This window comes from Natator depressus, chromosome 11, assembly GCF_965152275.1.
Source record: "Natator depressus isolate rNatDep1 chromosome 11, rNatDep2.hap1, whole genome shotgun sequence".
NCBI classification, from domain to species: Eukaryota; Metazoa; Chordata; order Testudines; family Cheloniidae; genus Natator; species Natator depressus.
In genome coordinates, this window is record NC_134244.1 from 1,133,209 (window position 1) to 1,155,644 (window position 22,436).

At 62.2% G+C, this 22,436-nt stretch overlaps 1 protein-coding gene across 1 annotated transcript in view; it reads left to right on the forward strand.

The window, feature by feature from the left end:
- Positions 1 to 19,891: 19,891 nt before the first annotated feature.
- Positions 19,892 to 22,436, forward strand: part of DNPEP (aspartyl aminopeptidase) — a 30,011-nt gene continuing 27,466 nt past the window's right edge. Inside the window, exons 1-2 of the mRNA XM_074966967.1 lie at positions 19,892 to 19,996; positions 21,021 to 21,102. Of these exons, the coding sequence (XP_074823068.1) occupies positions 19,892 to 19,996; positions 21,021 to 21,102 (187 nt within the window). The remainder of the gene's footprint in view (positions 19,997 to 21,020; positions 21,103 to 22,436) is intronic.

Sequence of the window (22,436 nt, forward strand, 5' to 3'; positions counted from 1 at the left end):
CATATCCAGCTTCTCGTCCACTGTCACCCCTAGGTCCTTTTCCGCAGAACTGCTGCCTAGCCATTCGGTCCCTAGTCTGTAGCGGTGCATTGGATTCTTCCATCCTAAGTGCAGGACCCTGCACTTATCCTTATTGAACCTCATCAGATTTCTTTTGGCCCAATCCTCCAATTTGTCGAGGTCCTTCTGTATCCTATCCCTCCCCTCCAGCGTATCTACCACTCCTCCCAGTTTAGTGTCATCCGCAAATTTGCTGAGAGTGCAATCCACACCATCCTCCAGATCATTTATGAAGATATTGAACAAAACCGGCCCCAGGACCGACCCCTGGGGCACTCCACTTGACACCGGCTGCCAACTAGACATGGAGCCATTGATCACTACCCGTTGAGCCCGACAATCTAGCCAGCTTTCTACCCACCTTATAGTGCATTCATCTAGCCCATACTTCCTTAACTTGCTGACAAGAATACTGTGGGAGACCGTGTCAAAAGCTTTGCTAAAGTCAAGAAACAATACATCCACTGCTTTCCCTTCATCCACAGAACCAGTAATCTCATCATAAAAGGCGATTAGATTAGTTTTAGATTAGATTAGATTAGATTAGGAGTTCCGGCACAGAGTCTGTGCCTCGATTGTGCCTCCCCGTGGGGGAGGGGTGACTGCTTCTAAACAGCCTGCTCTCACCCACCCCCATCCCGGGGATCCTTCCCCCCGGACCCTCCCTGCAGGGGCAGCCCAAGGAGCCAGTTGGAGCCCCCCGGGCAGCCAGGCCCCCCCGAGCTGACACCCCTCCAGGCGGGGAGCGGGTGGTGTAATGCTGCAGCTCCCCGCACGGCCTGGCCCTGCCCGAGGGATGGAGCCGGCCTTTAAAGGGAAGGTATGTCCAGATGGGGGGCGGGGGGGAGGGGAGGAAAAACAGCGAGCTGTCTGACTGTCTGAGGGAGAGAATCCGTCCTGCCCGCCCCACGCCCAGCCTGCCTGCCCCCTGCCCCATGATCCAACCTCCTGCCCCTGCCTGCCTGCCCCCAATCCAACCCCCACCCCCATGCCTGCCCCCTGCCTGCCTGCCCCCAATCCAACCCCCCTGCCCCCATGCCTTCTCCCCAATCTAACCCCCTGCCTCCACGCTTGCCCCGCCATCCAACCCCCCTGCCTGCCCCCAATCCAATGCCCCTTTCCCCCACTCCTGCCCCATGATCCAACCCCCTGCCTCCCCGCCTGGCCTAGCTCCTGCTCCCCACAGGGCATTGGGGGACAAGCAGGGTCACCCCCAAGAGGGAAGCAGGTCCCTGCACAGGGGCCTCGCCCTGCGGGGGTCACTGTAATCTCTAGGAGGCAAGGGTGGGGTGTCAGCATCACCCCAAGCCCTCTGCTCTGCCAGCCACGGGCCAGGGGAGCCAATTCCCGCCCCGGCAGGCTGGCATCTCCTGCACCCGCGAAGAGGCAGCTACCAGGAAGCAGGCCCCAAAGCACGAAGGACCACCGCAGCCCTGTGTCGCAGGGGGCGGGGACACTGCTGGGCAGGCATGGCTGGCAGCGGTGGGTGCCAGGGGCTGGGCCCTGGGGTGGCCTGGCACGAGCAGGGAGCCGGCTAGCCGCCAGGCTGCAGACCTCATCAACTGGGGTGGGCAAACCCCGCAGCAAGGGGCAGCGTCCCGTCCATACCCGCCCCAAACTTCCTCGAGCTGAGTCCCGGGCTCACCCCTTTGGTTAGGCTGGAGCCACCCAGAGGCGGATTGGGTCCAGGGAGAGCTGAGGCACCAGGTCTGACCCTCGCAACGTAGCTCTCTGGAGGGCTCTGCCGGGGTCTGGTCACGGGTCCAAGGGCGAAGGCAGCCTAGAAAGGAATCGGAGAAGCGGGGAGGCAGCTGGCCGGGCGGAGGGAGCCCCAGTCGCGGCAGGCAGGGGCTGCAGATACTGATCGGCGCTCCGGGATCCACCTGCAGCGAGAAGGGAACCTTGTGAGAACAGCATTCAATGGAGCAGCCACCCTGACCCCATCAGTGGGGCTGGCCAGCCCTGGCCCAGCACAGCCTGGGGATCAGCCAACATGCCCCCCATGTCCCACAGGGATTGCGTGGAAGGCACCAGGGGTCAGTGAAATCACAGAAGGGAGGAGGGATCCCGGTGTCTCAGACCCCCAGGATCGGGGCCACGGTCCCAGCATGGGATAGGCTCTGGGAGGCCCTGTCAGTGGGCCAGGCCCCCGAGGGGTCTCGCTCTCCCTCCAGGGGAAGCCAAGTGGCTTCACCACCTCCTGGGGCTGGACCTCTGGGCCTGCAGCCCCCCCGTTCCCCCCCGTGAGCTCCGGGCAGCGAGTCCCACAGAGACAGACCCCGATGGAGACTGTGACAGAGTAGGAAGTAGGGAGTATTAACCTGGTAATGTGGCATGGGAGTTTTACTAGTTTACTCAAGATAATTCAGACCAAAGCAGACTGTGAAGAACTTCAAAAAGATCTCACCAAACTAAGTGATTGGGCAACAAAATGGCAAATGAAATGTAATGTGGAGAAATGTCAAGTAATGCACATTGGAAAAAATAACCCCAATGATACAGACAACATGATGGGGGCTAATTTAGCTACAATTAATCAGGAGAAAGATCTTGGCATCATCGTGGATAGTTCTCTGAAGACGTCCACGCAGTGTGCAGCGGCAGTCAAAAAAGGAAACGGGATGTTAGGAATCATTAAAAAAGGGACAGAGAATAAGACGGAGAATATCTTATTGCCCTTATATAAATCCATGAATACTGCGTTCAGATGTGGTCCCCTCATCTCAGAAAAGCTATGCTGGCATTAGAAAAGGTTCAGAGAAGGGCAACTAAAATGATGAGGGGTTTGGAACGGGTCCCATAGGAGGAGAGATTGAAGAGGCCAGGACTTTTCAGCTTGGAAAAGAGGAGACTAAGGGGGGATAGAGGTCTATAAACTCATGAGTGGTGTGGAGAAGGTGAATAAGGAAAAGTTATTTACTTGTTCCCATAATGTAAGAACTAGGGGCCACCAAGTGAAATTAATGGGCAGCAGGCTTAAAACAAATCAAAGGAAGTTCTTCTTCACGCAGCGCACAATCAACCTGTGGAACTCCTTGCCTGAGGAGGTTGTGAAGGCTAGGACTATAACAGGGTTAAAAGAGAACGGGATAAATCCATGGAGGTTAAGTCCATTAATGGCTATTAGCCAGGATGGGTAAGGAATGGTGTCCCTAGCCTCTGTTTGTCAGAGGGTGGAGATGGATGGTAGGAGAGAGATCACTAGATCATTAACTATTAAGTTCACTCTCTCTGGGGCATTTGGCATTGTCCACTGTCGGCAGACAGGATACTGGGCTGGATGGACCTTTGATCTGACCCAGTCTGGCCGCTCTTATGTTCTTACTGTCTGCACTGATACCTCGCTGAGGGATGATACCTGACAGCCAGCACGCAAAGGCTGGCGGCTGCCCTTCGTCACCTGAGCCCAGGAGGGGGGTTGGGGCCAGGTGACACCTTCTGCCGGGGAAACTTCCAAAGGCTGGAGGAGGGGCCGGGGAGGGGGTGGCTGGGGGAGGCAGCAGGAAGGGGTTTTAGTTTGGCGCTGGCTGAGTAGACAGAGGGAGGCCCAGAACCTGGGTCTGGGCTCCCCACCCCCCAAGCTGGACCTGACTGAGGGGTCCTGTTCTCTGCACCAACAAGCTTGGGTTTAGACCGTGTTCCTGTCGGCTAATAAACCTTCTGTGTTCCTGGCTGGCTGAGAGTCCTGGTGAATTGCAGGAAGTGCGGGGTGCAGGGCCCTGACTCCCCCACACTCTGTGACAGAGACTTGTACCATCTTGGGGGGCAGTGCCCCCTCCGCCATTGTCTGCAGGGACACGCAGCCAGCACGGGCCGACCGGCGGGTTATTAGTCACCTGGACCCAGCCCAGGGGAGTGAAGGTTACAGCCAAGTTCTCACGGTGTCCCCGGGCGATGCTCTGGGACTGCTCCCTACAAAGCCAGGCAGGACTCCGGGGAAGTCTCCTCTCGGGGAGCAGCCTGTCTGCAGGATACACAGCTCCCCCGGCTTCCACCTTCCTGGGTCTGACCTAGGAGCATTCAGCCTCCTCTGCCCCTCCATGCGCTTCCCCAGCGAGTCCGCCCAGGCGGGGTCCTGGGGGGGCCAGAGGGTCCTGCCCCCCAACTCCGCAGTCAGACGGGACTCTCAGCCAGCCAGTAACACAGAGGTTTATTAGACGACAGGAACATGGTCTAACACAGAGCTTGTAGGTGCAGAGAACAGGACCCCTCAGCCGGGTCCATGTTGGGGGGCAGTGAGCCAGACAACCCCGTCTGCCCTTCACTCCATGTCTCCAGCCAGCCCCAAACTGTAACTCCCTCCAGCCCCTCCTCCTCTGGGCTTTGTCCCTTTCCCAGCCAGGAGGGCACCGGATTCCTTTGTTCTCCAGCCCTTTAGCTCTCACCTTGCAGGGGGGAAGGGCCCAGGCCATCAGTGGCCAGGAAACAGGGTGTCGGCCATTCTCTGTGTCCAGACCCCTGCACACACCTGCCCTCTAGGGCTCTGCAAGGATCATACACCCTTATCCCACCACCTAGATACTTAAGAACTGCCATGGGGAAACTGAGGCACCCCCACAATATTCAGAGGAAACATTAAGAACAGTCCTGCTTCGTCACACAAGTCCCTCCTGGTCAACCCAGAGCCCAGCCACGCTGCGGCAACCCCTTGGTTCGGCTCCATCTCTCTCTCTCCCTTTGACCTCCTTTGTCAGACTCCAGGACTGTGCGGCGGCCAACGCTTATCGCCCACCTCACCCCCCTGCAGCCCTTTGTTCCCGACCTGGGGAGATGGAGCTTAGTCCCTGCCAAGAGGCAGCCACGTCTAGAGCTCTCTGGTTCTTGGCTGCTAGTGGTCAATGTCCAGGCAATTGGATTGGCCATTGTCTTCTCAGAGCTTCCCCTGACATGGGGCCCACGGCCCAGACAGCTGGGCGGCCCCCACAGCTATGTCGCTTTGCCTGCCCAGAGAGCTATCAGCCCTTTCCCACCCCCTGGGTAACAATGCAGCATACAGGGGAAACTGAGGCACACACCGGCCTCATAAAACTCTTACAGAAAATTCCAACTTCTTCACACCAGGCACCTACTTGGGCAAATTCTGCTTTTAGTCCCTGGGCTCCCTGTGACCCTAGCAAACAACGGGAACTAAGCACTGAGCTCGAGGGACAGGAAACCACGAGCAATAGGCTGCACTCGGATGACTCAATCCAGGGGCAGACAGAACCCTCTTGACCATCCAGATCTCCTGCATCCCCAGAGCCCCTGTGTCACGATTCCCACTGTGACGAAGTGGGACCGTTCTTAATGTTTTCTCTGAATACTGTGTGGGTGCCTCAGTTTCCCCTATGCAGTTCTTAAGTATCCAGGCGGGGCGATCGGGGGTGTGATTGTTACAGAGCCCTAGAGGGCCAGCGTGCAGGGATCTGCACAGAGAATGGCCGACACCCTGTCTCCTGGTGACTGATGGCCTGGGCCCCCCCTGCAAAGGTGCCGACTGAAGGGGTTGGAGAACAAAGAAACCAGGTAGCCTCCTGGCCGGGGAAAGAGACAAAGGCCAGAAGAGAGGGGGCTAGAGGGGGTTTCAGTTCGGAGCTGGCTGGGGAAAAGGCTGTCTTCATGAACAAGGTCAGCTCCCAGACTGCTGCACTGGGCAGCACAGCATGGGGAGGAGGTGACCAGCCCTCTGTGGAGAAAGAAGAAGTGGTTTGGGACTATTTAGACAAGCTGGACGAGCACAAGTCCATGGGGCCGGATGCGCTGCATCCGAGAGTGCTAAAGGAGTTGGTGGATGTGATTGCAGAGCCATTGGCCATTATCTTTGGAAACTCACGGTGATCGGGGGAAGTCCCAGACGACTGGAAAAAGGCTAATGTAGTGCCCATCTTTAAAAAAGGGAAGAAGAAGGATCTGGGAAATTACAGGCCAGTCAGCCTCACCTCAGTCTCTGGAAAAATCATGGAGCAGGTCCTCAAGGAATCAATTCTGAAGCACTTAGAGGAGAGGAAAGTGATCAGGAACAGTCAGCATGGATTCACCAAGGGCAAGTCATGCCTGACTAATCTAATTGCCTTCTGTGACGAGATAACTGGCTCTGTGGATGAGGGGAAAGCGGTGGACGTGTTGTTCCTTGACTTTAGCAAAGCTTTTGACACGGTCTCCCACAGTATTCTTGTCAGCAAGTTAAAGAAGTATGGGCTGGATGAATGCACTATAAGGTGGATAGAAAGCTGGCTAGATTGTCGGGCTCAACGGGTAGTGATCAATGGCTCCATGTCTAGTTGGCAGCCGGTATCAAGCGGAGTGCCCCAGGGGTCGGTCCTGGGGCCGGTTTTGTTCAATATCTTCATTAATGATCTGGAGGATGGTGTGGATTGCACCCTCAGCAAGTTTGCAGATGACACTAAACTGGGAGGAGAGGTAGATACGCTGGAGGGTAGGGATAGGATACAGAGGGCCCTAGACAAATTAGAGGATTGGGCCAAAAGAAATCTGATGAGGTTCAACAAGGACAAGTGCAGAGTCCTGCACTTAGGACGGAAGAATCCCAGGCACCGCTACAGACTAGGGACCGAATGGCTCGGCAGCAGTTCTGCAGAAAAGGACCTGGGGGTGACAGTGGACGAGAAGCTGGGTATGAGTCAACAGTGTGCCCTTGTTGCCAAGAAGGCCAATGGCATTTTGGGATGTATAAGTAGGGGCATAGCCAGCAGATCGAGGGACGTGATCGTTCCCCTCTATTCGACATTGGTGAGGCCTCATCTGGAGTACTGTGTCCAGTTTTGGGCCCCACACTACAAGAAGGATGTGGATAAATTGGAGAGAGTCCAGCGAAGGGCAACAAAAATGATTAGGGGGCTGGAACACATGACTTATGAGGAGAGGCTGAGGGAACTGGGTTTGTTTAGTCTGCGGAAGAGAAGAATGAGGGGGGATTTGATAGCTGCTTTCAACTACCTGAAAGGTGGATCCAAAGAGGATGGCTCTAGACTATTCTCAGTGGTAGCAGATGACAGAACAAGGAGTAATGGTCTCAAGTTGCAGTGGGGGAGGTTTAGGTTGGATATTAGGAAAAACTTTTTCACTAGGAGGGTGGTGAAACACTGGAATGGGTTACCTAGGGAGGTGGTGGAATCTCCTTCCTTAGAAGTTTTTAAGGTCAGGCTTGACAAAGCCCTGGCGGGGATGATTTGGTTGGGAATTGGTCCTGCTCTGAGCAGGGGGTTGGACTAGATGACCTCCTGAGGTCCCTTCCAACTCTGATATTCTATGATTCTATGATAAGGAGGGAAGCCCAGACCGGGGTCTGGGCTCCCTGGCCCCCAAAATGGACCCAGCTGAGGGGTCCTGTTCTCTGTACCTACAAGCTCTGTGTTAGACCATGTTCCTATCGTCTAATAAACCTTCTGTTTTACTGGCTGGCTGAGAGTCACGTCCGACTGTGGAGTTGGGGGCAGGACCCTCTGGCTTCCCCAAGACCCCGCCTGGGCAGACTGGCTGTGGGAAGCGCACAGAGGGGCAGAGGATGCTGAATGCTCCGAGGTCGGACCCAGGAAGGTGGAAGCCGGGAGAGCTGTGTGTCCTGCAGACAGGCTGCTCCCCGAGAGGAGACTTCCCCAGAGTCCTGACTGGCTTCATGGGGAGCAGTTCCAGAGCATCGCCTGGGGACGCCGTGACACCCACTGCCAGCCCATTGGCGGGTGGCTGAGCCGAGCGGGGAGAGAGACCCCCGTAGCCAGGGCAGGCTCAGCCTCTCTGACAGCTGCCCAAGCAGCAGTTGTGGATCTCAGTCTGGGGCCAGGAAGGCTGGAGCACGGCCATGGGGCATGCACTGAGTTCCTGCCGTCGTGCCAGGGGACTGGGCCCTGTTGTGCACAGACAGAGGGAGAGGGGGCCCTGCCCCGAAGAACGACAGGGCCAGAGGGCAGGGTCTGGTGGGGACTAGCCCGTAAGGCCCATCTCACTGGCCCCGCTCTGCCAGAGGCAGCCCCCAGCCTGGGAGTGAGGTTTCCAGAGGGGAATGCGGGGAGCCGGGGCCCCTGCGAGCATGGAGCACTGGTCCTAATGGCCCCGGGGAGCCAGGACCTGGGCAAAATTGGGATCTTCCACGAACGATGAGAGGTGGCAGCCGGGGCAACCCAAGGCGGCCCACGTCACCGTACCCGGGAATCCTGCCCCAGTGATGGGGCATGCACAGGCCACGCTGAGACAGGCCAGGGCGCCGGGGAGCTGCCTGAGTCCGACTCAGCTCACAGGGACAGGGAATGGGGGGGTAACAGGCACAGCCATGTGGGGGGAGCCCCAAGGGGTGGCATCGCTGGGCATGATGGGGCAGGGCCTGGCAGGGAGGGGGGCCATCTCCTTAGGGAGTCGGGGGGAGGACACACATGGCTGATGCCCCAGCAAGGCACCCTCCTGGCCCTCTCCCACTCCCCCTCTGACCCACTGCCGAGCTGTACATGCCTGGGGCACAGCTGGGAGGGGGCTGGAGGCCTGGGATGTGGCGCCAGAGGCTGGATTTCCAAGGGGTCAGGCCACGACTTAGACATGAGTGAAACCAGCTGCAGGCAGGCAACCTCCCCGCCCCTCTCCCCTTCCGTCCCCCAGCCCGCCTGACCACCATCCCCTCCCCTCCCCACATCCCTCTGGCCACCAGCACACCCCCCCCCCCAGCACAGAGCCCCCCAGGGCTGGGGAGTCAGAGACAGGGCTGCTCAGCTCACAAAGGTTCAACTGCCAAATCCCGTCGCTGCTCGAGAGGACACGTATGTGGGGTGCAGGCAGCAGAGCTATTCCCGGTGCCCCCTACCCCATTCCCTGCAGCACCCCCGCTTGGGGGGCAGAGACTGGCCTCTCCCTAGGCAGCCCTGCCCCCATTCCGTCCCTCCCGCATTCTTGCTCCGGCCCAAGGATCCATCATCGTGTTATGAACACAGAGGCTGGGAACGTGGCACCCCACTGCCCCCCCGGCCCGTCTGCTCCAGAGCGCCCGGCTCCCCGCTCCTTTTACAGCCATGCAGCACCGAGGAGCCTTTCTCCTAAGTAGGAAGAACCCGCCGGCCCGTTGCCTCGGCTCAGTGCGTCTTATTGTCTAAATAGGACATTGTTCTGTCTTAGCTGGCCCCCGGCCCGCCGGCCTCTGGGCCCTGGCCAGGGGCACCCAGAGAGCGCCTCGAGGCCCAGGCTGGGCACCTGAATCGGCTGGACCCAGCTGGGTCCAGGGGGCCCCAGGGGAAAAGGGGCTCATGGCTTCTTGATCCACCACCTCCGACAGGGGCCTGGTGCCCCCATCCCATCCCACAGGGCTTTCTGCTGGCCCTGGCTAGCGAGCTGGGCCGAGAGCCCGGCCGTGTGGGCTGAGAAGGGCCCGGCCTGCTGTGACCCATGGCCCCCCTGGGTGCGGCTGGGGGCACTGCTGGGGACCCATGGGAGAGGCCAGGTGCCGGCCCGCTGGCCGGCTCCAGTCTAACCACTGGCCACGCCTCAGCAGGACGGGACATTTCAGGCATCCTGGCAGCTGGCCCAGCCCAGCGTCAGCGCATGGGAATCCGCTTTGCCCTGCTCCAGCGCTTGGCTGGGAGAGGTCCGTCCCGTCCCCGTCCCCATCCCCAACCCCCCCGGACACCCTCTTCCTCCCAACTCCAGCTCTGCAGCCTCGGGGCGCCCAGCCGGATGTGCTCCAATCTTGGCCCTGCTCCCCTGGCCCGGCTCCACCACGGGCTTGTTTGTGGAATCTCTCCTTGGACGGCTTGTGCGGTTAACCCCTGCGGGGCCGGTTCCCTTCCCCTAGCCCGGGGCCCGTAACCCCTGCGGGGCCGGTTCCCTTCCCCTAGCCCGGGGCCCGTAACCCCTGCGGGGCCGGTTCCCTTCCCCTAGCCCGGGGCCCGTAACCCCTGCGGGGCCGGTTCCCTTCCCCTAGCCCGGGGCCCGTAACCCCTGCGGTGTTGTTAACCCTTCCCATTACACACACACCCCAGTGGCCCGTAATCCCTGCGGGGCCAGTCGCCCTTCCTGTTACCCGTCCTGGGGCCTGTTACTCCCCCCCAGCCCGGAGCCCATAACCCCTCTGGGGTTGTTAACCCTCCTGGGGCCAGTAGCCCCGCTGGCTGGCACTATCAGGCCTGCCCCAGAGCCTCTGTCCTGTCCCGGGCTGGCAGCCCCCGCTGGTGCCTGACTCTCCAGCCCCCCGGGAACCCCCGGCCCTGACAGTGACCCTCTGCTGCCATGAGCCCTGCCAGCTGCAAGGGCCCCTGCCTCCAACCGGGCCCCCAGCTCAGCAGAGGTTTTCCATGGGGCGTCCCCCAGCCCTGGGGGGTTAGACAAGGGCGGGGGGATGCCTGATGGGGGGAGCAGCCTGTGGGGAGCAGAGAGAGGCAGAGGCTGTCGGGTGGGGAGCAATCTGTGGGGCGCAGAGAGGGGAACAGCCACGGGATCTTGTTCTGGAAGCTCCTGCCCTGCCCCCCATCTCAGAATAGCCCCTGGCGTGGGGCCGGCCCATGCCCGGCCTGGGGCGTGGGGCGAAAGGGGGGGGGGCGGGGGTGCACCCGCTGCTGCCACTCAGCCGGGGCAGCTGGAAATAGACTGTCCCGGGGGTGCTGGAAAACAGCTGAGCTAATTGTGTCCAGCCCTGGGGCCGCCACACCCTTTCCCAGGGTCCCATGGGGCTCAACCTCCCCAGCCCCCTCCCGGGGACCCCCCCAGCCCCCTTCCAGCCCCCTCCCAGGGACCCAGGGGGACCAACCCCTCTTCCAGCCCCTTCCCGGGGACCCAGGGGGCCCGTCCCCCCCACCCCCCTCTCAGGGACCCACGAGGCCCAACCCCACTTCCAGCCCCTTCCTGGGGACCCAGGGGGCCCAACCCCCACCAGCCCCCTCCTGGGAACCCCCAACCCCCCTTCCAGCCCCTCCCTGGGGACCCAACCCCCCTTCCATCCCCTTCCCAGGGATCCACAGGGCCCAACCCCCCTTCCAGCCCCTTCCTAGGGCCCCACGGGGCACCCGGAGTCTCGCCAGGTTCCCCGTGACAGCAGTGGAAGGGGACGTGCTGCCCTGAGCTGGGGGAGGGACAGGCATTGCAGGTAATACATGTGGGGGGCACGGGGGAGAGGGGCTGCTCCCATCACACCCTGGCCATTAAGCGGGGCTGGGCGGGGTGAGTGCAGGGGTGGGAGATGTCCAGGGATCCCACCGTGCTGCGGGAAACCTGCGTTGGTGGCTCTTGTCCTTGTGGCATGAGGGGGCGCTGGGCTGCAGGGGGGTTCGGTGGGGGGCTCTCCCCTCGCCGTCAGCGCTGACCCCAATGCCCCATAGTGCTGGGGCGCTGGGCTGCAGGGGGGTTCGGTGGGGGGCTCTCCCCTCGCCGTCAGCGCTGACCCCAATGCCCCATAGTGCTGGGGCGCTGGGCTGCAGGGGGGTTCGGTGGGGGGCTCTCCCCTCGCAGTCAGCGCTGACCCCAATGCCCCATAGCCCTGGGGCCTCCCCGCAGCTGTTGGGCTGGGCCCTGGCTCCCGGGGGCCGTCAGTGCCGTGCCAGCTGTTGCTGGGACCGTGACGCTCGGGGCCTCTGCTCGGCCTATTCCCGTCCCCCGGCCAGGGGCCAGAGACCGGCGTTTTCCTGCCCTGGCCCATGGGGGAGCTGGAGCCCCCGGCAGCTGTTTGTCTGCGTGGCAGCTGGGGGTTCCTGGGGGCGCAGGAGCTGGTGCGAGCTCCCAGCACAGACAGCCCCCAGCTTTCGTCGCTCTCCTGGAATCCCAGCGGGGGCGCCGCTGCACGCCACCTGGGGGTCGGGGGGCTGTAGGTGGGGCACCCCCAGCTCCATGGGGCTCTGACAACCTGGTGTCACAGAGTGTGGGGGAGTCCGGGGCCTGCACCCCTCTTCCTGGGATTCACCGAGACTCTCAGCCAGCCAGTAAAACAGAAGGTTTATTGGACAACAGAAACACAGTCCAAAACAGAGCTTGTGGGTACCACCAGGACCCCTCAGTCAACTCCTTCTGGGGGAGCAGGGAGCTTAGACCCCAGCCTTGGGGTTCCCTGCGTTCCACCACCCAGCCCCAAACTGAAACCAAACCCCCCCAGCAGGCTCCCTCCTGCAACCTTTATCCAGTTTCCTGGGCAGAGGTGTCACCGGATTCCTTTGTTCTCCAACCCTTTAGCTCTCACCTTGCAGGGGGGAAGGGCCCAGGCCATCCATAGCCAGGAAACAGGGTGTCGGCCATTCTCTGTGTCCAGACCCCTGCACACACCTGCCCTCTAGGGCTCTGCAATGATCATACACCCTTACCCCACCCCCTAGAGACTTAAGAACTGCCTAGGGGAAACTGAGGCACCCCCACACTATTCAGAGGAAACATTAAGGACAGTCCCGCTTCGTCACACAGCCTGACTGTGACCCCTGAGAACTCCTCTCTGGGAACGGCTTTCTGACCAGTCATGACTGAACTTGGGGCTGGGCTGACCCACCTCCAGGCCTGGCCACGGCCTGGAGCTCCCAGAGCATTTCTAGCTGTGAGGAGGGGTCCCCTGGCATGGACTCCCAGGGCTCGGGCTCTCTTGGCCTCGTGCGGTCCCCGGGGGTGCCCCCTTCAGTGTGACAGCCCTTCTCGGGGGTCCTCTCTCTCGGGGGTCCAGCCCCTCCACCTCCTGGAGCCGCACCTCTCTGAGCCGCCAGCAGCCTGTCTCTGCCATGGGCCCCTCGGGGAGTCCCCTCGCTCTGGCCCCCGGGGCCTCCATCCCCAGAGGGAGCAAAGCCCCCCCCCCCGATGTCTAACCTGCCGCGACTCTCAGCCAGCGCAAAACAGGAGGTTTATTGAGCGTCTGACCCCAGCACAGGAAGCCCTCGGGCCTGGCCTGTCTCAGCCCAGCACATCTAGGCTGTCCCGCACCCAGGGGGGCTCTGGCCGCCCCCCCTTCCAGCCGATCATCCGAAATCGTCTCCCCCAACAGCTCCTCCCCTGTTTTTTGTCTGCGGGCCCAGGCAAACAGGTTACCTGGGCTCCTCTCTCCTCAGCCTTTTGTCCTCCCGCGGGCCAGAACCGGCTGGCTGCCAAGCTGGGCTGGGCCTCCTGGTCACCAGCCCCCGGCTCCCGCATCTCCAGGCCGGTGCCCAGGGTCCAGGCTGCTGGGCGAGGTCACACCTGGTCCTCTGCAACGACAAACCCCCCTCCTACCCCTCATTACACACACAGAACACAGGGAAACTGAGGCACACACAGGGTTCATTCAAAAGACTAAGAAAATCCCCCACTTCGTCACATCTCTCCCGCCTTCAAGTCTGAACTGAGCGGGGTCACTCCAGCCCTGGAGCACCCACGGAGTCGGCACCTATGCTCGGTGACATCCCTGGTAGTGAGGTAATACCCCCCACACACACAACTTGTCTACGATCTCGTCAGCCGTAGGCATGGTGACAGCACTGATATTCCGACAGTCCACACCGGGTCTGATCGACCCATCCTTCTTGGGGAGCAGCACCACGGGAGAGGCCCAGGGCTGGTGGGCGGCTGGACCACCCCTAAAGCCAGCAGGTCTCTGAGCTCTCTCTCCAGGGCCTGGGCTGTGTTCCCCGTGACTCTGAACTGGGAACACCTGGTGGGAGGGTTATTTTCGTCTCCCCCCCGCCTCCCCACAGCTAGATTAGTCAGCCCAGGCTGGCAGGAGAGCAGCTGCGGGGAAGAACTCGGCCCCTCTGCTTCCTGCCTGCAGAGCAGAGGTGAGAGGGGCAGAGCGGGGAATTGATTGCAGCAAGGGGCCGGCTCCTGTCTCAGGGGAAAGACCCACTAGCGAATCTTCCCCCTTCTCCCCCTGGCCACACACACAGCGCAGCACCAGGTCTCTCCCTGTCAAAGCAGGATTCATCGTGTCCACATGGGACACTCGCCCTGCCCCACAGCTCCAGCACAGGACTCACCTTCTTCCTGGCTGGTTCATGATTTCACAGGGCCCCTTCGCACTGAGCTGAGACCCCTCTCCTAGTCCTTGGTGCCAGAGAAGCCGGCACACAGTCATACCAGCCCTTCTGCTTCCCTTGGCCCCTGGCTAGGTGTCACATTATTGACTTGAACTGGGACCATATAGAACACGGTTGCAACCAAGGTCCTGTAATGGCACCAAATCTTGTATAAAGGGGGTCAAATGAGGTGTCTCAGATGAGGTTATGGTTGGCTGATTGTGATGATGCTGTCTATCTGTGCGTGTATCATTTTGTAGTTAAAGTTATGAATATTGGCTCTGTACTGTCTGTGTTTCAAACTTGTGCTCTGCTTCTGGGGGACACCCCAGACAAGTTGGGGTCAGCTCTGCCTAGCCGGCTGGGTGGCCCATTAAGGACCATCAGCGACACAACTGGCCCATTGAGAGAAGGCAGACACGCCTGGGGACTCAGCCAGGTGTGCAGGGACCTGCCTATGGACAGGACTCTGAGGTGTTTCCAGGCCATGGGATGGGCAGCTTGTCCTTGGGACACAGAAAGCAGAGAGCACATGGCAAGAGACTATACAAAGCTGCTGCAGCTCCTCCATCTTGTCTTCAGTCCTGCTTCTGACCTCTGGAGGGACTTGGCTACAAACTGAAGCTTTGAACCAAGCACTGAAGGACCCATCCCAGCTGGGGATGTTCTCCAGAGACTGGATTTGAACCTGCCATTTATTCCATACTTGCTACAAGCCTGAACCAAGAACTTGGCCATCACTGTATGTCATTGATTCCATTTAACCCATTCTAGCTCTCATCTCTATCCTTTTCCTTTTCTGAGTAAACCTTTAGATTTTAGATTTGAAAGGATTGGCAACAGCGTGATTTGTGGGTAAGTTCTGACTTGTATATTGACCTGGGTCTGGGTCCTTTGGGATCAAGAGAACCTTTGTTCTTTTACTGGGGTATTGGTTTTCATAACCATCTGTCCCCATAACGAGTGGCCCTGGTGGTGATACTGGGAAACTGGAGTGTCTGAGGGAATTGCTTGTGTGACTTGTGGTTAGCCAGTGGAGCGAGACTGAAGTCCTCTCTGGCTGGCTAGTTTGGTTTGCCTGGGTGGGCACAGAAACCCCAGCCTTGGGCGGTAACTGCCCTGCTCGAAGCAATTTGTCCTGAATTGACACTCACCGTTGGGTCCTGCCAGAACCAGCCTCGTTACACTAGGTTCTTCTTGGCCAAGCCCACGGGCTCAGTGAGCTGGAATGATAGTTCATACTCCAACCTCGTTTATCCCATTTATCTTCTCCCATTCGTCTCTCATCAGATCCGGGGTCCCCTCACTCTCCTTCCATACACCCGCAAGGACGGACCCTTGTGAATTTCTGGGGCAGTAAAAGTTCTGCGGGCCCTCGCCTGGCGGGCCGGACCCGCTCACGTTCAGAGAGAGGGACACTCCACCGGGGGTACGTCTGGGGAACCGCCAGCTGCCCCCTGATCCTGCCAGGTTCAGCTTTCCCTCAGGGAGCCCTTTCCTGGTACCGGATCCTTTTTCTTACAGGGCTCTTGCCCGGAGCCAGGGCCCTCAGCTTCTTCAAGGAGGGATCCTTCTGCGGCTCGGTCTGGAATTCAACCTCTGGGTTTCGGCCCAGCCCTCACTGGCTGTGGTCCGGGCGCCACCGAGCCAGTTCTCCAACCCATCCCCCATCAGCACCTCCACAGGTAGCTAACTCTGCACCCAAACCTCTTCGGGGCCCCCTTTGGCCCCCAATTTCAGATGTAGCCTTGCTACAGGACCTTAACCAGGGGCCTGACCACCCCCCTCAGGCCTAGGTATGCATTGCGCCCCACTTGATCTGGGCTGAGAGGAGCAAGGGGTGGGTGGGGTTGGGGGGGGAAGCCAGTGGGCTGGGGGGGATCTCGGGGCACAGAGCAAGGGGAGCAGGCCGGGGCCCCTTCTGAACATGGGCCCGGCTCCATGGCACCACTGGGACCATTGTAAACCCGGCACTGCCGCCCCCGCATCCTTCCTGTGTCTGCACAGGGATCTGAGCCGGGGAGGGCGAATGGCTGTATATTTGGGACCCTCACCCAAGTCATATAGCCCCTCAGCATCTGGTGGGGTTGCATCACACCGACAAGAGCCTCTTGGTCCCAGGACCTCTCCACCCTGTGAATGTTTCCCCGTTGAGTACCCCTGTCCACTCCCCTTGGGGGTCAGAGCAGCCTGATCCCAGGGGTGCACAAGCAGACCTGCAGGGCTTGGGGTGGAAGCCCGTCTGCCTCCACCCCTTCCCTGGCCAGCTCTGCCCCAGAAGCTGGCTGGGTGACTGATTCCTCCAAAGGGACAGGCACCTGGCTTCAGAGAGCCGCTTCCCAAAGCTACCGTAACCCTTTGAGGGTTCTCTTCGGCCAAGATTTCCTTTACTCTGGGGCATTGCACCACCTGGTGTCCTTTTTGCGCCCAGTAATTACATCGCAGGTCCCATGGAGGGGTCTGACTACTCCAGCATTCACGGGCATAGGTGCCAACTTCTGCTCCCGCCGGTGGGTGCTCGACCCACCTCTGACCCCGGCCCTGCCCCGACTCCACCCCTCCCCCACCCCCATTCCAACCCCTTCCCCAAAGTCTCCGCCCCAACTCCGCCCCCTCCCTGCCCCTATTCCGACTCCTTCCCCAAATCCCTGCCCCAGCCCCACCTCTTCCCCACCTCCTCCCCTGAGCATGCTACGATCCCCCCCCACCCCCTGGAGCTGCCAAACAGCTGTTTGGTGGCAGCCGGGCTGGAAGCACTGGGAAGTAGGTGGAGAAGCGGGGACACAGCGTGCTCAGGGGAGAAGGTGGGGCTGGGGGGGAGGGGAGCTTGGCTCCTGGTGGGTGCAGAGCAGCCCCAGAGCACCCATGGAGTCAGTGCCTATGTTCATGGGCACCCCTGGACTGGGGTTCCTACAGTCCCCACTCCGAGAGGTCTCTGGGGGACTCCCCTTCTGAGTCCCCGACGTGGGTCTCCCCCCATGCAGATCTGCTGTTCATAAACTCGTTTGCCAGCATACCTGCTCTTCACGGGTCTTTAGGCTTCTGGTCCACTAACCACATTTTAAGGTCTGGAGGACAGACGTTCTACAGCCAATCCAGCCCCACCAGGTGATTCACGTCCTCCGCGGAAGTGGCCCCTGTGAGGATGTGACGCAGCAGGGAGGGGGGAGTGTTGCCCTGGGAATGTGCCCTGGGGAGGGGAGACCTGGGAGCCTGTCACCTGAGCCGGGGGGGGGGGGGGGGGGAGGGGGAGGTGACACCTCTGCCCGGGAATGTGAACAGAGGCTGGAGGAGGGGGCCTGCTGGGGGGGTTTAGTTTCAGTTTGGGGCTGGGTGGAGGAACGCAGGGAACCCCAGGGATGGGGTCTGAGCTCCCTGCTCCCCCAGAAGGACTTGACTGAGGGGTCCTGGTTGTACCCACAAGCTCTGTTTTGGACTGTGTTCCTGGTGTCCAATAAACCTTCGGTTTTACTGGCTGGCTGAGAGTCTCAGTGAATCCCAGGAAGAGGGGTGCAGGGCCTGGACTCCCCCACACTCCGTGACAACTGTGATTCACGTCTTCCGCGGAAGTGGCCCCCATGCTCTTTCCCCACTTGCAGAGACATTCTCCCGGCAGGGTGGTGACTCCCGCCTGCAGCCAACTGTCGACAGGGCGCATCCACCAACCATCTTCTGCTACCACGTTGTCACGGACCCCCAGGACCCAGGCTCTCTCTGTTCCGTAGGGCCCCTGGGAGGAACCAAAGAGCAGCCAGACTGGGCCAGACCAAAGGTCCACCTAGCCCAGTGTCCTGTCCTCTGACAGTGCCCAGGGCCAGGTGCCCCAGAGGGAATGGACAGAACAGGGAATCACCCAGTGATCCATCCTGTCGCCCATTCCCAGCTCCTGGCAAACAGAGACTAGGGACACTATCCCTGCCCATCCCGGCTAATAGCCATTGATGGACCTGTCCTTCATGAACGTATCTAATTCTTTGTTGAACCCTGTTATGGTCTTGGCCTTCACAACATCCTCTGGCAAGGAGTTCCACAGGTTGACTGTGCATTGTGTGAAAAAAATACTTCCTTCAGTGTGACAGCCCTTCTCCCGGGGGTCCACTCTCTCTCTCGGGGGTTAAGCCCCTCTGCCTCCTGGAGCCGCACCTCTCTGAGCCTTTGCATGCCTGTTTCTCGCCGTGGGCCCCCCAGGGAGTCCCCTCGCTCTGGGCCCCCGGGGCCTCCACCCCCCGAGGGAGCAAGGTACCCCCCGCCAGCCCAGTCTCTAGCCTGCTGTGACTCTCAGCCAGTGCAAAACAGGAGGTTTATTGACCGTCTGAGCCCAGCACAAGCACGTCTCAGGGCCTCAGGCCTGGCCAGTGTCGGCCCCATCCAGCTGGGTCAGTCCCCGTCCCCATGGGCTCCGGCTGCGCCTTGTCCCAGTCCAGCAGCCCCCTCCCTCCCGCCGAGCCCCCTAAATCCCCTCCCCCAACAGCCCCCCTCTGTCCCGTGTCCTCGGTCCAGGCAAACAGGCCCCCGGCCCCCTCTCGCCTCAGCCCTTTGTCCTCCCACTGCCCAGACCCGGCTGCTCCCAAGCTGGGCTGGGCCTCCCGGTCCCAGTCCCCGGGTTCCCCATCTCCAGGCCTGTGTCGAGGAACATGGGGCAGCCCTGGGCGGTCTGTGGGGCAGGCCAGGGGGCCTATGGGGTGTGGACATGGGAGGCAGCCCGGGGGGGGTCGATAGGGTGGTGGGAAGACATGGGGCAGCCTGGGGGGTATATAGGGCAGTGTGTGGACTTGGGGCAGGCTGGCAGGCCTATGGGGTAGTAGGGGGCCATGGGGGGCAGCCCGGGGGGCTCGATAGGGCGGTGGAGAGACATGGGGCAGGCTGGGGGGGGCAGCCTGGGGGGCATATAGGGCAGTGTGGGGACATGGGGCAGGCTGGCAGGCTGGGGGGTATATAGGGCAGTGTGGGGACATGGGGCAGGCTGGCAGCCTGGGGGATATATAGGGCAGTGTGGGGACATGGGGCAGGCTGGGAGGCCTATGGGGTAGTAGGGGGCCATGGGGGGCAGCCCGGGGGGCTCGACAGGGCGGTGGAGAGACATGGGGCAGGCTGGGGGGGGGTGTGGGGCAGCCTGGGGGGTATATAGGGCAGTGTGGGGACATGGGGCAGGCTGGGGTGGGGTCTATGGGGTAGTAGGGGGCCATGGGGGGCAGCCCGGGGGGCTCAATAGGGCGGTGGAGAGACATGGGGCAGGCTGGGGGGTATATAGGGCAGTGGGGGGACATGGGGCAGGCTGGGGTGGGGTCTATGGGGTTGTGGGGGGACAGGGGCAGCCCAGGGGTGAGGGGCAGGCTGGGGGCCCCATCTGGCAATGGGGAGACATGGGGCAGGCTGGGGTGGGGTCTATGGGGTAGTAGGGGGCCATGGGGGGCAGCCCGGGGGGCTCAATAGGGCGGTGGAGAGACATGGGGCAGGCTGGGGGGTATATAGGGCAGTGGGGGGACATGGGGCAGGCTGGGGTGGGGTCTATGGGGTTGTGGGGGGACAGGGGCAGCCCAGGGGTGAGGGGCAGGCTGGGGGCCCCATCTGGCAATGGGGAGACATGGGGCAGGCTGGGGTGGGGTCTATGGGGTAGTAGGGGGCCATGGGGGGCAGCCCGGGGGGCTCAATAGGGCGGTGGAGAGACATGGGGCAGGCTGGAGGGGGGGTGTGGGGCAGGCTGGGGGGTATATAGGGCAGTGGGGGGACATGGGGCAGGCTGGGGTGGGGTCTATGGGGTTGTGGGGGGACAGGGGCAGCCCAGGGGTGGGGGGCAGGCTGGGGGCCCCATCTGGCAATGGGGAGACATGGGGCAGGTCCGTGGGGCGGGGGGGCTCCACGGGGCGGGTCCGTGGGGCGATGGGGGCGGTCCGTGGGGCGGATCGATGGGGCCCGGGGCTGTGTTTGCTCCTCCCGGCCCGCAGGGGGCCCCGGCGCCCGCCCCGCTCGGCGTCGCTGTCCGGGGCGGAGCCGGGGCCGGGATCATGCAGGTGCCGGGGACGGAACCGACCCGTGGGGACCCCCTGGCGCGGCCCCGGGGGGTCCCGCGGGGGGTTCGGGCTGGGCGCGGTCCGGGCGCGGCCCCGGGGGGTCCCGCGGGGGGTTCGGGCTGGGCGCGGTCCGGGCGCGGCCCCGGGGGGGTCCCACGGGGGGTCCGGGCTGGGCGCGGTCCGGGCGCGGCCCCGGGGGGGTCCCACGGGGGGTTCGGGCTGGACGCGGTCCAGGCGCGGCCCCCGGGGGTCACAGGGGGGGTTTGGGCTGGGCGTGGCCCCCGGGGGGGTCAGACGGGGGGTTCGGGCTGGGCGTGGTCCGGGTCTGGCCCCGGGGGGGTTACACAGGGGGGGGCGGGCTGGGTTCGGCCCCCTGGGGGGTCCCACGGGGGGTTCGGGCTGGGCGCGGTCCGGGCTCGGCCCCCGATGGTCACGGGGGGTTCGGGCTGGGCGCGGCTCCCAGGGGGTCATGGGGGGGCGGGCTGGGCGTGGTCCAGGTCTGGCCCCGGGGGTTTACACAGGGGTTCGGTCTGGGTGCGGTCCCACGGGGGGGGGTGGGCTGGGCGCGGTCCGGGCACGGCTCCCAGGGGGTCATGGGGGGGCAGGCTGGGTGTGGTCCGGGCGCGGTCCCCGGGGGTTTACACGGGGGGTTTGGTCTGGGTGCGGCCCTCTGGGGGGGTACCACGGGGGGTTCGGGCTGGGCGCGGTCCGGGCTCGGCCCCCGGGGGTCACGGGGGGGGCCGGGCTGGGCGTGGCTGGGTGTGGCCCCCGGGGGGGTCACACGGGGGGTTCGGGCTGAGCGCGGCCAGAGGCTGCCGTTGGGACGAGGTTGACTCGCGACCCGTTGGTGCCGGTGTCCCTGAGCTCTCGGGTTGGTCCGTGGGCGATGCGCTCGGGGGCCCGCCTTGGGGCTGTGTGCCATGGGGCTGTGTGAGCCTGGTATCGCCTCACCCGTCAGTGGGGGGCCGGGCAGGGGGTCCCTCCGTCCCTGTTCGCCACAGTAACGCGCCCCTTTGCCCACCAGGCGTCCGTGGCCAAGGACTCCGTGCAGGCGGCGGCCCAGAAGTTCCTGAACTTTGTGAATCGGGGCCCCTCCCCCTACCATGGTAAGGGGCTGGGGGAGCCTGGGGGAAAGGGGGTTGCGCCCGGGGCAGAGCCCCCCTGAGCCTGCAGCTGCTGCCCTGTCCAGGCTGTCACCCCATCGACAGAGAGCTGCCCCCTGGCATGCCTGTTGGAGCTGGACGGCAACACCGAGCTACCCACACCCCTCCGGGGGCTCCTTCGCCCCCTCCCAGCTCAAGCCTCTATTCCCATGGGGCGGGTGGGGGTAGCAGAGACTCCCAGCTGGTGGGGTAGGGGGAGAGACTGGCCAGACTCACCAGGGTGTTAACCCTGGGACATTGCTGCCCACGGCTGGCTCCGGGGCACCGGGCCCATTTCTCACACTGCCCCGGCACGGCTCCCTCCGCACCCTGGTGTCACAACGCCTGTTCTCCTGCCCCATGCTGCCCCCCTCCGCCCCAGCCTCTCTCCCCTAGGTGCCCGCTCCCCCTGCCCGGAGCTAGGGCCTGCATCCAGGAGCCTCGCTCCCGCTGGCAGCCAGGCAGGGGACGCGGCAGGGCTGCCGGGAGCCAGCGTCCCATGAAGGGTTCGTGTAGCGTTCATGCACCTGGAGACAGTCGGGGCACACCCTGACTGTTGTGTAGGAGCAGTGGACACATTGCGCTGTCCAAGGACATGGACCACGGGAAGTCAATTAAAGGACAGTAACCGTGGGAAGCTTCCTTGGCCTGGGCTCAAGGCCTGAGAACTAGGATTGTAGTAGATAGAGGCTGGTAAATAAGAATATTAATCAAAGTCATATTATTTCCTTTGTTGATGCCTTCTGCGGTTGGAGTATGTAATGCGCAAGGGGGAGAGAAATAAAAGGGGAGCTGGAAAAGCTGACGGGGGCAATCCAGTCAGCAAACCAGCCTGCTTGCTTGCCTAAAGCCGTGTCCTGTCTTGTATTGAACCGCCATAGTCCCCGCTTGTTTATCAGAAGCCTGCGGGACGCTGCAGGGTGTGGAGTCCCCCCGTCGTCCCCCCCGGGCAGCAGCTGCAGAGTGTGCAGTCTGGGGGGGTGGGGGGGGAAGGTTTGGTGACAGCAGGTTGGGAATTGCAAGCCAGGGGGGCTCCCAGTGCCAGCTGCCCAGCCCTGCTGAGTGCGTGAGGATCCGGGGTGGCGGGGGCTTGGGGGGGAGGCTGTTTCCTCCTTGCTCCCCACTCCCTGCCCCGAAGCAAAGTCCCCTCCCAGACTCTTAACAGCACAGGCGGGGCCGACTCCCCAGGTGCTTGGCACCCGAGCCAGGTGCTGTGCGGGGTGAGCTGCCCTCTTAACCGCCTGCCCCACTGGGGAGCTTTCACCCCGACTGGAGGGTCTGCGCTCCCCTGCAGAGGG